At 48.1% G+C, this 13,397-nt stretch overlaps 1 protein-coding gene, 1 long non-coding RNA gene, 1 other non-coding gene and 1 pseudogene across 3 annotated transcripts; 1 reads left to right on the top strand and 3 right to left on the bottom strand.

Moving 5' to 3' along the window:
* Positions 1-2: 2 nt before the first annotated feature.
* On the bottom strand, positions 3-9,487 carry LOC114773723 (glutamyl aminopeptidase-like). Its single transcript, XM_028965930.1, has 20 exons — positions 8,500-9,487; positions 8,022-8,163; positions 7,791-7,922; positions 5,897-6,017; positions 5,556-5,710; positions 4,310-4,423; positions 4,032-4,166; positions 3,809-3,874; positions 3,661-3,726; positions 3,391-3,551; positions 3,227-3,309; positions 3,018-3,154; positions 2,893-2,948; positions 2,657-2,807; positions 2,495-2,568; positions 2,275-2,379; positions 1,961-2,134; positions 1,692-1,832; positions 520-601; positions 3-430 (listed from the first exon to the last, which is right to left on the bottom strand). The coding sequence occupies exons 1-20, from the start codon at positions 9,126-9,128 to the stop codon at positions 281-283; spliced, it is 2,874 nt and encodes a 957-aa protein (XP_028821763.1). The 5' UTR covers positions 9,129-9,487; the 3' UTR covers positions 3-280.
* On the top strand, positions 1,474-4,829 carry LOC114775817 (uncharacterized). The gene is made up of 3 exons (XR_003745307.1): positions 1,474-4,239; positions 4,320-4,444; positions 4,533-4,829. It is a non-coding gene; the product is annotated as an uncharacterized LOC114775817 (long non-coding RNA).
* trnar-acg (transfer RNA arginine (anticodon ACG)) lies at positions 6,720-6,792 on the bottom strand. The gene has a single exon. It is a non-coding gene; the product is annotated as a tRNA-Arg (tRNA).
* A 48-nt stretch (positions 9,488-9,535) lies between the features above and the next one.
* On the bottom strand, positions 9,536-12,866 carry LOC114788683 (leucine-rich repeat, immunoglobulin-like domain and transmembrane domain-containing protein 3; annotated as a pseudogene).
* Between the last annotated feature and the right edge of the window lie 531 nt (positions 12,867-13,397).

The following is a 13,397-nucleotide window of genomic DNA, read 5'->3' as shown; positions in this document are numbered from 1 at the left end:
TGTGTGTGAGCCAGTCGGTCTTTATTTTGGATAAAGCACCTCACATTAGAAGCAGCTCAAAGCCTCTAGAGATAAATCCATCTTCTGCGAGATGGCAGTGTGAAGAACGTAAAAACCAGGAGAGATGGAACACATCATCGTTCCATCAGGTCTGCTGAACGATGGATGGACATCGATGTCGATTACAGGTAAAAGGTCGAGGACCCATGAAGTGGCTCTGTAGTCAAATGGGCTCTGTGACCTTTATGGGGGACAAATAATTCTGCTGATTGTGGAGTCATCAGTTGGACATGTTGGTGTCCAGCCAGACACGGATTTCCTCTTTGTTCTGACTCAGCCACTCCATGTTGTTCTTCACCGTTTCTAGCGCCTGTTTACGAGGTGTCTCTCCCGCACCAGCGTTGGGCGTCAAAGCAAAGAAGTGTTCCATCTGGGGGACAAAAGGGGTGACCAGGAGATACAGAAACCAAAGACGAGTAAAGTATCGTTGTTGCGGTGGACGAGGACGTCTGGTGATACCTGCCACAGCTGCAGCTCACTGTTGAAGGACGTGCTGATCCGCTGCAGCAGGCGCCCAAGGTTCCTGTCTGTGATGGTGAATCTGCAAGTAAAAGTGTAGAAATGACCCTGAACATCCACAAACACACAACCACAACACACGTCCACACACGACCACAACAAACATATACACATCCACACACACCCACAACACACATACACGCGTTACACACGACCACAACAAACACACATGTCCACACACATCCACAACAAACATATACAAACACACAAAACACGTCTACACACAACCACAACACACATACACACACAACCACAACAAACATACAAACACACAACACACGTCCACACACACCCACAACACACATACACACACGACCACAACAAACATATACAAACACACAACACACGTCCACACACAACCACAACATACAACACACGTCCACACACGACCACAACAAACCTACACACGTACACACACAACCACACGTACACACACAACCACAACAAACATATACAAACACACAACCCACGTCCACACACACCCTACAATCACACATACACACGACGGACTCAACAAACAACCTACCACGTACACCCACCACAACCACAACAAACATATACAAACACACAACACACGTCCACACACAACCACAACATACAACACGCGTCCACACACACCCACAACAAACATACACACGTACACACACGACAATAACACACATACACACGTACACACACGACCACAACACACATACACACTTACACATACAACCACAACAAACATTCACAAACACACAACATATGTCCACACACAACCACAACATACAACACACGTCCACACACAACCACAACGAACATCCACATGTACACACAACCACAACAAACATCCTCACGTACACACACAACCACAACAAACATCCACGCACGTCCACAACAAACATCCACAACATACACATCCACACAACACAAATTCACACGTCCACAGCATACACACACAACACACATTCACACGTCCACATACACACACACAACCACAACAAACATAAACATTCACACAACATGTATCTGCCACACATAAAATCATGTCCACAAACAGCCACACACATACATAGACATCCACAAACACACAACACATGTCCTCAGACCAACAAACAAAAGTGTCCAGTACTTACCTGCTGACCAGGTAATCCCAGTTGAGGGTGGTCCAATCCCAGGCCATTTGCTTCCCATACTTGTTAAGCGAGACATAGCGGACCACAGTGAACAGGTCCTGACTGCGAACCACAGATTCATCTTTACAGGCCTCTAGCAACCTGACAAGAAAACACACACACACACATACACACACACAGATGAAATACCCCCTGTTTCAAAGTTGAAAATCCTGCACATCCATCGTAATAGCATGTAAAACAGAAAGACTGCCAGCACGAGTCTCCACCTGTTTAGGAGTGAGATGTCCTCCACAGATGCTAGTCCGTACAGCAGCTTGTCCTTCTCCTGGGCCAAGGTAGCAGCTTGATACCGCTGAAACATCACCTCCCACTTCTCCCTGGTGCCCACGGTACGCATCCCATATCGGTAGACCAGCAGGCGCAGGTTCACCGGGACACTCCTGCATCAGAGGTGTGGTGAGGCCTACATCATTACTGATCATCAGCACTGATATCAGTGGAGTAACCAGCAGCATGATCCTTCAGAACATTCCCATGACCCCCCTCGGCACAGAGAGACAGTGGTGTGTGTTTGTATTACGGAATAGAGCCTTCAGTCCACTGGTCGAAGATACTAGATGCTTGTTTCAGGGTCTGCTGGTCATCCATCTGACACGCAATACGCAACACAGTCTCACGAAGAAGCCTGTGGGACACACACACACACACACACACACACATATATACACACAGAGATGTCAATTCTTTTTTCCGATGCTGCAGTGTTATGTAAACAGCGGAAGCCCCGCCCCTTCTCCTACCGTGTTTTCTGGGTCCCCGTGTCACTCCAGCCGACGCTGGCAGCAATCGCTTCAACGTGTCCCCTGAATAATTTCTACAGAGAAGCAGAGATCAACTCCCCGTTACACTCAATTTCACCTTCAGTCAATCTCCTGCTGTTATTTCCAGGAATTGGTAAAGACCTGGAATTTTGGAAAGAGGGTGGGGTCATCAGTCAACATGTCGATCATGTAGGCGATGGAGGACGACACACGGTCCCACACAATGTACTCAGTCTCATTGGTCAGGTATTTGGTCAGGTTCAGGGCCTGTCCATAGTCCACCATGTTGGCCCTGATCACACAGGGGTGAGAAAATGGTCCATACAGCCAACAAAAAAAAAGAGAATGAAAATGATGTACGATAAGGACATCATTACCTCCCCAGAGCGAAAACATCATCAACGTAGCTGCAGCGGTCTGTGGCATCAAACACCTGCAGAGGAGGGGTCCAGTCATGTTCTGAATTTCACACTGAGGAATGTTCTAGAAGCTGGGATGGTACCAGGTGATTGGAGAGGAGCTGCTCCGTGATGCCACTCCACCCGACGACGTCATGGTTGACGCGGTAGAAGCCCATGTGGTCCTTGTTGACTTTGACAGGTCCGTCAGTCGCAGGGTTGTATTCGGACAGGATTAACTCTGAGCAGACAGGAAAGAGCAGCTTTCAAAACAGCCCCATCACCCAGGGGCCTTCTGGGTAATATTGTCTACCTGGACTGGATTTATTAAAGATCTGAGACGAGTTCTTGTTGGAGTTGGGCGCCTGCCACATCACAGGAATCGTCCATTTATAGCTGCAACACATCCAGGATGCAAAACATGAGTCGAACAAGGTTGCTTTTCTCCTGACCACTGCTGTGGGGAGTGTGACCGACCCCAGGGGAACTGGCGGCGTGGAGGGATCTGCGTTGGGGTCCAGCAGGAAGCGTCTCTGGGTCAGCTTGGCCTGTGACCCCGACACGGTGACCTCCAGCAGCGGGTAGCCCATCTGCCTCGTCCACGTATCCATTATCTCAGCCACGGGCAGTCCACTCACCTACATACACAATCGTAACACCTTCACCAACACACGCACAGGCACACACACACACACACACACACACACACACACACACACACACACACACACACACACACACACACACCGCAGCCTGGGCTTCCCAGAAATCAGACGTCTTAGCATTCTGGAAGGTGAAGTCTTTCAGGTATTTCTGCAGGAGAGGAGAGGGTCCATCAGTATCACTGTGTGTGTATGTGTGTGTGTGTGTGTGTGTGTGTGTGTGCATGTGTTACCCTGCAGCCATCTCTGAATGTGTCTCTGCCCACCAACTCTTCAAGCATTCTTAAAATGGATGCCCCCTGCAGCAGGAGCAGCACAGGAAGAATGACAGAAAACATGAACATCAGTAGAACATCAGTTCCAGAATTCGTGCTGATATGAGCCATTTCAGTGACAGGCTGTGTGTGTGTGTGTGTGTGTGTGTGTGTGTGTGTGTGTGAGTGTGTGTGTTTTCACCTTGCTGTAGGATATCGCATCGAACACAGATGTGATCTCTGCTGGAGTTGATACGTCCACAATGATCGGATGTGAGGACAGGAGGGCATCATCCACCATGACGGGAAGTACATCACTGATGAGCATGATGTCACGCTGGGATCAGGATGAAATATTACTTTATCAGATAATGTCCTCATAAAGAATACTACGCTCCACTTGCAGCAAGGTCGGTCCTCACAGAATATTCATCTGATAGTACCAGTTAAACAGTACAGGTGTCATGTGGCGTATCTCACCATGTTCCAGTCTGGTTCAGCCTTCTCCACACCCACATACTCAAAGAAGCTGGCAAAGCCCTCATTTAACCACAGATCATCCCACCAGTCCATCGTCACAATGTTCCCGAACCACTGCAGGTCAACAGTGCACAGGTGAGGACAGACACCCGACAAACACGTTTACGCCAGTCGCGCCATCAAGACGGACTCTCCTGCTCCTATTCTCTTTTAATCCATGCAGGGAGAAGAAAAATAAAATACAGATATTACTCAACGGACCAATGTTTCCCAGAAGGCTGCACCCTACAATCTTTCTTAGAAGACGAACCGAGAAGCTGGAAGTGACGAGATAACAGATAACATGGTGTTTTACAGACTGTTGTAACCTTGGACCATTCCATAAAACTGTCTGTTGTCCACAGCCTGCCTCTGTTCTTCACAATGCTGAGTAGAACCATTACAACAAAGGGCCTCATAAACCATCAGATCAATAACGGCTCAGTGTTATATTTCATATTATCTCCTGAGATGCACATGACACGAGGTAGAACATAATCATCTCTGGTCCAATCAGAGTGCTGTGTGTGTGTGACTGAGGTTTCATGACCTTCCAGATTACGATCACTCTTTTACTACTTTGATTGGAACAGCTTTTCCAATCAAACTACCAACTTGGCTCTTCTCTAAGGGCAACCTGTAGAAAATGTTCTCAAGAGATCAGCAACAATTGAACAGAAGTGGAACAGAACAACAATAGAACAGAAGTATAGGTGAGATGAGAACCACTGTGTATTGTGATAAACATCTCAACTAGACTCTTCAAGCCACTCTGTACCCTGCTGCTGAGTTGGATCAGTGAGAGATGTTCTAGAGACAATAAAGCAATAAACGTTGTTGTATATTTTTTTAGATTTAGAGGTTAGTGATGTACTTAAGAGTTCATGTGAGGAAGAACGTTGTAGACGAACAGCTCTGTGGACATGAGACTACAGATCTCTGTGCTACAGTGATAATCATTGTCAGATCTTTATATTTACATTTACAGCAATACAATCAGTAGTGACAGGGACATTCCCCCTGGAGACACTCAAGGTTAAGTGTCTTGTTCAGGGACACAATGGTAGTAAGTGGGGTTTTAACCTGGGTCTTCTGGTACATAGGCAGGTGTCCCACCCACTAGGCTATTACCAGCTGGAGATTAGTGGGTTTGACCCAGGATCCAATGTTTTTCAGGAGGTTGTGGAAACATTGTTCTTAGGCTGACCTGGTGGACGAGTTCATGAGCAATGACACTGGCCACACTCTGCTTGTTGTAGGAGGATGACTCTCTCTCATCAAACAGAAGGTTGGTCTCTCTGTAGGTGATCAGACCCCAGTTCTCCATTGCTCCTGTCCCAAAGTCTGGTATGGCAATTTTGTCTGCAAGAAGTCACACCCACACAGTTTTACAGTTAGTGTGTTCCATTCCCTGATATGTGGACTTTTCCACACCACCCAAACCTAATGGGATGTCTCTACAACATTTACTTTTTCTGGACCAACATTTACTGCTAGACCTAGACATCCCACCCTCTGGAAAAGAAAGAAATGATCTTGGTATGCTACCTAGCTTTGGGATGGAGTAATTCATGCCGAAGTAATCCTCGAAGTGGTCAAAGATGATCTTTGTGACGTTAGCAGCATACTCTGCTGTGTGTTTCTGCAGTGGCTGAACCCAAATCCTCAGCTGTGGACAGAGAATTGAACACAGTTGATTGCACTTGATGAGTGTTTTTAGTTGTTTGTCTTTAATTGATTGTGTTAGTAGATTATGTTTAGTTGAGTGGTTTTGTTTGGTTGTACTTGTTGAGTGTGCTAGTAGATTGTGTTTAGACGAGTGTGCTTGCTGAGTGGATTTGGTTGGTTGTACTTGTTGAGTGTGTTAGTTGATTGTGTTTAGTTGAGTGGATTTGGTTGGTTGTACTTGTTGAGTGTGTTAGTTGATTGTGTTTAGTTGAGTGGATTTGGTTGGTTGTACTTGTTGAGTGTGTTAGTTGATTGTGTTTATTTGAGTGGTTTTGGTTGGTTGTACTTGTTGAGTGTGTTAGTAGATTGTGATTAGTTGAGTGGATTTGGTTGGTTGTACTTGTTGAGTGTGTTAAAGTAAAGTTAAAGTGAAGTGATTGTCACACGTGATACACAGCAGCACAGCACACGGTGCACACAGTGAAATTTGTCCTCTGCATTTAACCCATCACCCTGAGTGAGCAGTGGGCAGCCATGACAGGCGCCCGGGGAGCAGTGTGTGGGGACGGTGCTTTGCTCAGTGGTACCTCAGTGGCACCTCAGTGGTACCTTGGCGGATCGGGATTCGAACCGGCAACCTTCTGATTACGGGGCCGCTTCCTTAACCGCTAGGCCACCACTGCCCCAAAAGAACACAAATGCACGAGCCAGCCAGGAGTCGAACCTAGAATCTTCTGATCCGTAGTCAGACGCGTTATCCATTGCGCCACTGGCCCTGTTAGTAGATTGTGATTAGTTGATTGGTTTTGGTTGGTTGTACTTGTTGAGTGTGTTAGTTGATTGTGTTTAGTTGAGTGTGCTTGTTGAGTGGATTTGGTTGGTTGTTCTTGTTGAGTGTGTTAGTTGATTGTGTTTAATTGAGTGGATTTGGTTGGTTGTACTTGTTGAGTGTGTTAGTAGATTGTGATTAGTTGATTGGTTTTGGTTGGTTGTACTTGTTGAGTTTGTTAGTTGATTGTGTTTAGTTGAGTGGTTTTGGTTGGTTGTACTTGTTGAGTGTGTTAGTAGATTGTGATTAGTTGAGTGGTTTTGGTTGGTTGTAGTTGTTGAGTTTGTTAGTAGATTGTGTTTAGTCAAGTGTGGTTGTTGAGTGGATTTGGTTGGTTGTACTTGTTGAGTTTGTTAGTTGATTGTGTTTAGTTGAGTGGTTTTGGTTGGTTGTACTTGTTGAGTGTGTTAGTAGATTGTGATTAGTTGAGTGGTTTTGGTTGGTTGTACTTGTTGAGTTTGTTAGTTGATTGTGTTTAGTTGAGTGGTTTTGGTTGGTTGTACTTGTTGAGTGTGTTAGTAGATTGTGATTAGTTGAGTGGTTTTGGTTGGTTGTACTTGTTGAGTTTGTTAGTAGATTGTGTTTAGTCAAGTGTGGTTGTTGAGTGGATTTGGTTGGTTGTACTTGTTGAGTTTGTTAGTTGATTGTGTTTAGTTGAGTGGTTTTGGTTGGTTGTACTTGTTGAGTGTGTTAGTAGATTGTGATTAGTTGAGTGGTTTTGGTTGGTTGTACTTGTTGAGTGTGTTAGTAGATTGTGTATATTTAACAGTGCTTGTTGAGTGGTTTTGGTTGGTTGTACTTGTTGAGTGTGTTCGAAGATTGTGTTTAATTAAGTGTGTTAGTAGATTGTGTTTAATTGTGTTAGTAGATTGTGTTTAGTTGAGTGTGCTTGTTGAGTGATTTTGGTTGGTTGTGTTAGTTGAGTTTGTTTTGTCGAGTTCTTACAGGAACTCCTCGCGCTGACATTCGCTCCACAGACTCAAACTGGTGCACAGCAAAACACACCAGGTAGGTGCTCATCTTCACCGAGTTCATGAAGCTGGTTTTGATCTTGTCGCCAGGCAGTGATTCGGTGCTCTAGAAAAACACAAACACAGAGGGAGAGGAGAGTCACCCGTGCAGCAGGCTCGAGAAGGTCGCTGCACCTTTATTTATCTGGGCATCTGCAAGCCCCACCTCCTCCGGCATGTTGGACAGGGCCTTGTACGCACGGTCATGTGTGATGGAGATCTTGTACGTGGCTTTTTTATTTGGCTCATCAAAACACGGGAAGGATTTCCGAGCATCAGTCGGTTCGTGGTCCGTGGCAGCAATTTTCCTACAGAAAGGAAGAAGTCCAGAAAACAAGGTCACATGGTACCCATGTTTGTTACGTGACCCAGATCACAATTAAGACACACACACACACACACACACACACAATGATCAAGAGGAGAAAGAGGTCCATTTTGATCCATTGATAATTTTTTAAAAGGCCCCCTATCATGTGACTTTGTGAGATGATTTAACATTAATACAAGTTCCTTGATCCTGTCTATGGTCCTCTAGTGGCTAGAAATGGTGATAGGTGTAAAGAGGGCTTTGGACATTCTGCCGATCTGAAATTTGTCCCCTTAACCAACAGTCACCCGGACCAACACACAGCGTTCCTTACTTGGTGACTCCGTTTTCCTGGTAGGTGGTCCGATAGAATCCCACCAGGGACCCGTTGAGCCAGCCCTGGAAGTGCAGCGTGAGGACGTAGTGTTCATCGGGCCTTGTGGCCTGCAGCTCTGCCTCGGTCTCCACGACGACGTACTCCTGAGGCAGGTACTGAAAGCAGCCCTTCACCCCCACGACGGTCGGACCGGCGCCGTTCCCTGCTGCTGGGGACACCAGGCGTGAGAGAGACGGCACCGCCGTCACGAAGGTCTCCCGGATGTGGAGCCATAGGTGGCGGGTTGGCTGCTTCAGGCGCAGGTGGATGGAGACCGTTCCAGTGTAGATGTCCGTCTCCAGGTGGGGCTCCAGGTGGAGGTCATAGTGGTCGGGGACGATGAAGTCGGGCAGACGGAACTGGGTCCACGCGCCGCTGCTGTCGTTGGACGGTCGGCAGGGGCCGCGGTCTTCTGGAGGAGGCGGGGGGACCGTGGGGTTCGGGTTCCCCTCCACAGTGGGTCTGCTAAGCCCCACCCCCAGCCCCACGCCGACGCCCGTAACCACGACCACCAAGCATATGACAGCTGCGTGTTTCCAGCGTATACAGTAGCGCTTCTGCTTCTTCTCAAAGTCCAGGCTCTCCATGGCGATGCTGCTCTCACACACACACGCAAGTTCCTCTCAGTCTTTTCTCTCACACACACACACACAACGTTTCATACAGACAGCTGTTTTCTTACCTCAGGGACCCGACACACACACACACACACACACACACACACACACACACAGATGTCCAAAAAGAGAGTAGAGGTTACTGACGATCACACTGAAGCACAGCTGGATGCAGCTCACTCACACAAACACACACACACACACACTCAGGCTGCGAGAGTGCAGCGTTTACACACACCTTCAGTTACACATAAATAGCAGCGTGTTAATGAGCAATCAGACAGAAAGAGATAAACAGGGAGGGAGGGAAAACCACCGAGAGAGGAATGAAGCGCCATGGGGGTGGGGGGTTGGGAGTGTGTGTGTGTGTGGGGTGGTTGTGTGTGTGTGTGAGGGGTCAGCATGATGAGGAGTCACTCTCGGTGGGTCAACCATAACAGTTTACATTCACATAGACAAAGAGTTCATTGTGTTATCAGACCAGTAATACACACACACACACACATTTCATCAGTGTGTAATCTGCCTTTTTTTCCTTTGGAAGGTTTTGGATGAGCAGAGTCAAGTGAGGCGAGTCCTGACCAACACACTGATCTGGTGATTCATGATATAAGACAGTGATGTGACTGTGAAGATCAACTTATTTTCACACAAAAATCTACTTGAAAGCAGGGCTTCTTTCACACACACACACACTCATATAATATACATTCTTACACACTCACATCACATTCTCTCACTCACACTCCAAACACACACGCACACTCACTACATTCTTTCACATGCACACTACTCAACACTGACGTCCTTGATTCACAACAGACACGCACAATCACATTCATTTGGAGATTTCCTTCCTCACAGCTGATTTGATTTAAAGAATCAAACTTAAAACATGATTCAGATGGTCCAGGTACCACTGGTCACCTTCTGCTAATTCATATGGTGCAGGTACCAGTTGTCAGTATCTACTGATTCAGATGGTCCAGGTACCAGTGGTCACCTTCTGCTGATTCAGATGGTCCAGGCACCAGTGGTCACCATCTGCTAATTCAGATGGTGCAGGTACCAGTAGTCACCATCTGCTAATTCAGATGGTCCAGGCACCAGTGGTCAGTATCTACTGATTCAGATGGTCCAGGCACCAGTGGTCAGTATCTACTGATTCAGATGGTCCAGGCACCAGTGGTCAGTATCTACTGATTCAGATGGTCCAGGCACCAGTGGTCACCTTCTGCTGATTCAGATGGTGCAGGCACCAGTGGTCAGTATCTACTGATTCAGATGGTCCAGGCACCAGTGGTCAGTATCTGCTGATTCAGATGGTCCAGGTACCAGTGGTCACCTTCTGCTGATTCAGATGGTGCAGGCACCAGTGGTCAGTATCTACTGATTCAGATGGTCCAGGCACCAGTGTTCAGTATCTGCTGATTCAGATGGTCCAGGCACCAGTGTTCAGTATCTGCTGATTCAGATGGTCCAAAGTGGAACACAGTCTGAGGAGATGTGACTAGGGCAGGAGGTTTGAGTCTGATGCTGGGATCAGAAGCTCAGAGTGTTACCTCAGCCATTAGGGAAGGATGGTTTTGGGGGTTCATGGTGGAAGAGGGATGATTATGGGGGGGAGGCGGTTCTGCTTTGTGGGGGCCACCTGGGTTTGTTTGGTAGGTGCTGGTGCCTCCACATCCTTGTTGACGACCCCAACCACATTCAGACTGACAGACACCTCTGATGCTCCCGCGGTATTCCTAGCACGGCAGCGGTATTCCCCAGCATCCTTGTAGGAGATTCCCCTCAGACTGATCATGGACCAGCTGATCCCCACCATTGGAGACTCTTCAACTGCTGCTCAGGTGGAGAGACAAGAAGATGACTTTAAGCCGCAGGAAAATGGGTTCATTGGATTTTGTCTCTAAGTGAAATAAAATGACTTACAGCTGTGAACTTTTCGAGGCAACTTCTCAGCTCCTCGGTCCAGCTTTCTGCAGCAAGCTAGACAACACAAACAAACAGAGAGAGAGTAATCATGTTGAATTGTTTCATGAGGACCTCTACTGGTGCTGCTCCGAACCTCTGACTTCGCAATGTTCTACCAACTTCAGGATGTTCCGATTGCTGACTGGAGCAGGTGTTTTGGAGCTCTGACTCACCTGCGTCATGAATGTTGGGTCCTGCAACTTTGATCCATGTGAGTGCTGGCGTGGGAAAGCCAGTGGCATTGCAGCGCAGGAGCACGTTGCTGCCAAGGGAGGGTGGTGACCTCAGTGGTGGAGGTCAGGACTGATGGTCGGAGGCAGTGGGTCAGCTCCATGCTCTGGAACAGGACACCAGAAAGCTCCATGGGCTGTTGCAGGTCAGGTACTGGTCCAGCAGGACCAGCGAGGAGCCCACAGCTCGACTGAGTTTCAGCAGCATAGAGAGGCGGCAGTCACATATCCACGGGTTGTCCTGCAGACCTGGACAGCAGACAGTCAGGACCGTGTTATGGTTTTAGAGAAGACTCAACTGCCATCTGGTGGTGTAAGAGGGAAGTGACGGGCCAGCTGATGTGAAAGTGCTCCAACTCCTGGTTCGGTATGTTTTGGTGATCAGAATCATTGTGGAAGTCCTACACAGAAAGTGGCCTGACAGGTCATCAGGACCACAGCTCACTTACCCCCTAACCCTGCACACACACACACACACACACACACACACACGGTGTTGAAGGGGGTGAGGCCACCTACCGAGTACCACCTTCCTCTGTACATGAGCTGGTTTGTCCCTCGGGTAGGAGGACCAGATGCCGGTGACCTTGTTGGGCAGTGTCTTCAGCCTGTTACTGGACAGGTCCAGATAAGTGACACCGCCCAGGAATCGAGCTGCGTGGGCGGGGACGCGGGAGGACAGGCAGTTATCGTGCAGGCTCAGTGTCCGTAGGCGCGGCGTGTCCCTCAGCGCCTGCCAGGGGAAGGTGGCGAGCAGGTTGCCATCCAGCCGGAGCTCGTGGAGGGCGGAGAGGTTGGAGAAGCTGCGGGGGTGGAGGGTCGTGATGGAGTTGTAGGTGAGCCACAGGTACTGCAGCCGCTGCAGGGCAGAGAAGGCCAAGCGCGGCACGCGGCCCAGTGATGTCCTCTCCAGCCGCAGCTTCACCGTGTCCAGCGGGACCCCGGGGGGGACAGCTGCCATGGTGGGATCCTTACAATGGACCGTCCTGGGAGAAGTTCAGGAGTAGTTCAGCTACGTAATGTCCTCCTGCCTCACAGCTCTATAATGAGTCCTGAAGGTAATTAATTGGATTTGGGGACAATCCTGGTCACTGAGGTCCTGATCTGTTCATCAGGACAAACTGACCCGGTGCAGAAGCAGCCTATAAAATCAGGACTTTCATTCTGAAATGTTATTTCATGACAACAGAGCAGTTCTACTGAGACCAGAAGTTCATTGAACCAGATCTTCACTTAAGACTTGAAGACACACACGTACCTGATTCCTGCATCACTGCTGTGTCTGTGGTGGGCACAGGAGCACAGGGCCGGGCAGCGGAGCTGGGCAGGCAGCAGCACGGTGATGAAGAGCAGGAGGAAGAGGAGGACGTGCATGCCGGACGAGACCGCTCGGCCGTGGAGATGGGACAGGAGCGCAGGGATTAGAGTGGATTACGCCGGTGGACAGCAGGTCACAGCGGGCTGCACCTTTAGACTCTAAAGCCGCAACCTACAACGGCCAGTGGAGTTCAGCCCCCCGTTGACCCCAAACGCAGGAGAAGCTGAGCCCCGCCCACACGGAAGGAACAGACAGGCTTCCTGTCTGTTCCATGACTTTTCAATGGCTCAAAGGCAAATTGTTATGACCATACATCCTCTGATATTTATGTGCAAAATTGAAAAAAATAAAATAAAATCACAAAAAGTCAAATTTGTTAAACTAAACCCTGAAAAGGTGAACTTAAACAACATTTCACCTCCAAGTTTCACACAGCCTGAGTAAAATGGGCCATCAGGTGTAGATCACCAGCAGTAGTTTACATGACTTTTAAAATGAGAAAGTTCTGGAATATGGAGGCAACGCTCGTGACGTGGTTCACTACGTAAAGCCAGCAAAAATTGTAGACGTATAGGAACTACGTACGTCATGTTACACGTTCATGCGTCAATCAGATTTCAATGACTTTTCCAGAACTTTAGATGTTTATTTTCGTATTCCAAAAGTTTTCAAGGCCTGGAAAATTCTCTTGTCAAATTCCATGACCGTAGGAAC

The sequence above is a fragment of the Denticeps clupeoides genome, chromosome 1 (genome assembly GCF_900700375.1).
Source record: "Denticeps clupeoides chromosome 1, fDenClu1.1, whole genome shotgun sequence".
Taxonomy (NCBI): domain Eukaryota; kingdom Metazoa; phylum Chordata; class Actinopteri; order Clupeiformes; family Denticipitidae; genus Denticeps; species Denticeps clupeoides.
The sequence above is the reverse complement of the archived record's forward strand: the minus strand, read 5'-3'. Positions and strand labels throughout refer to the sequence as shown.

Coding starts and splice junctions, on each gene's coding strand:
- LOC114773723 (XM_028965930.1), bottom strand. CDS start 9,128: ATGGAGAGCCTGGACTTTGAGAAGAAGCAGAAGCGCTACTGTATACGC. Junction 4,424..5,555: donor CTCATGAACTCGTCCACCAG/GTCAGCCTAAGA, acceptor GTTGACCTGCAG/TGGTTCGGGAACATTGTGAC. Junction 3,875..4,031: donor ATGCGATATCCTACAGCAAG/GTGAAAACACAC, acceptor CTCCTGCTGCAG/GGGGCATCCATTTTAAGAAT.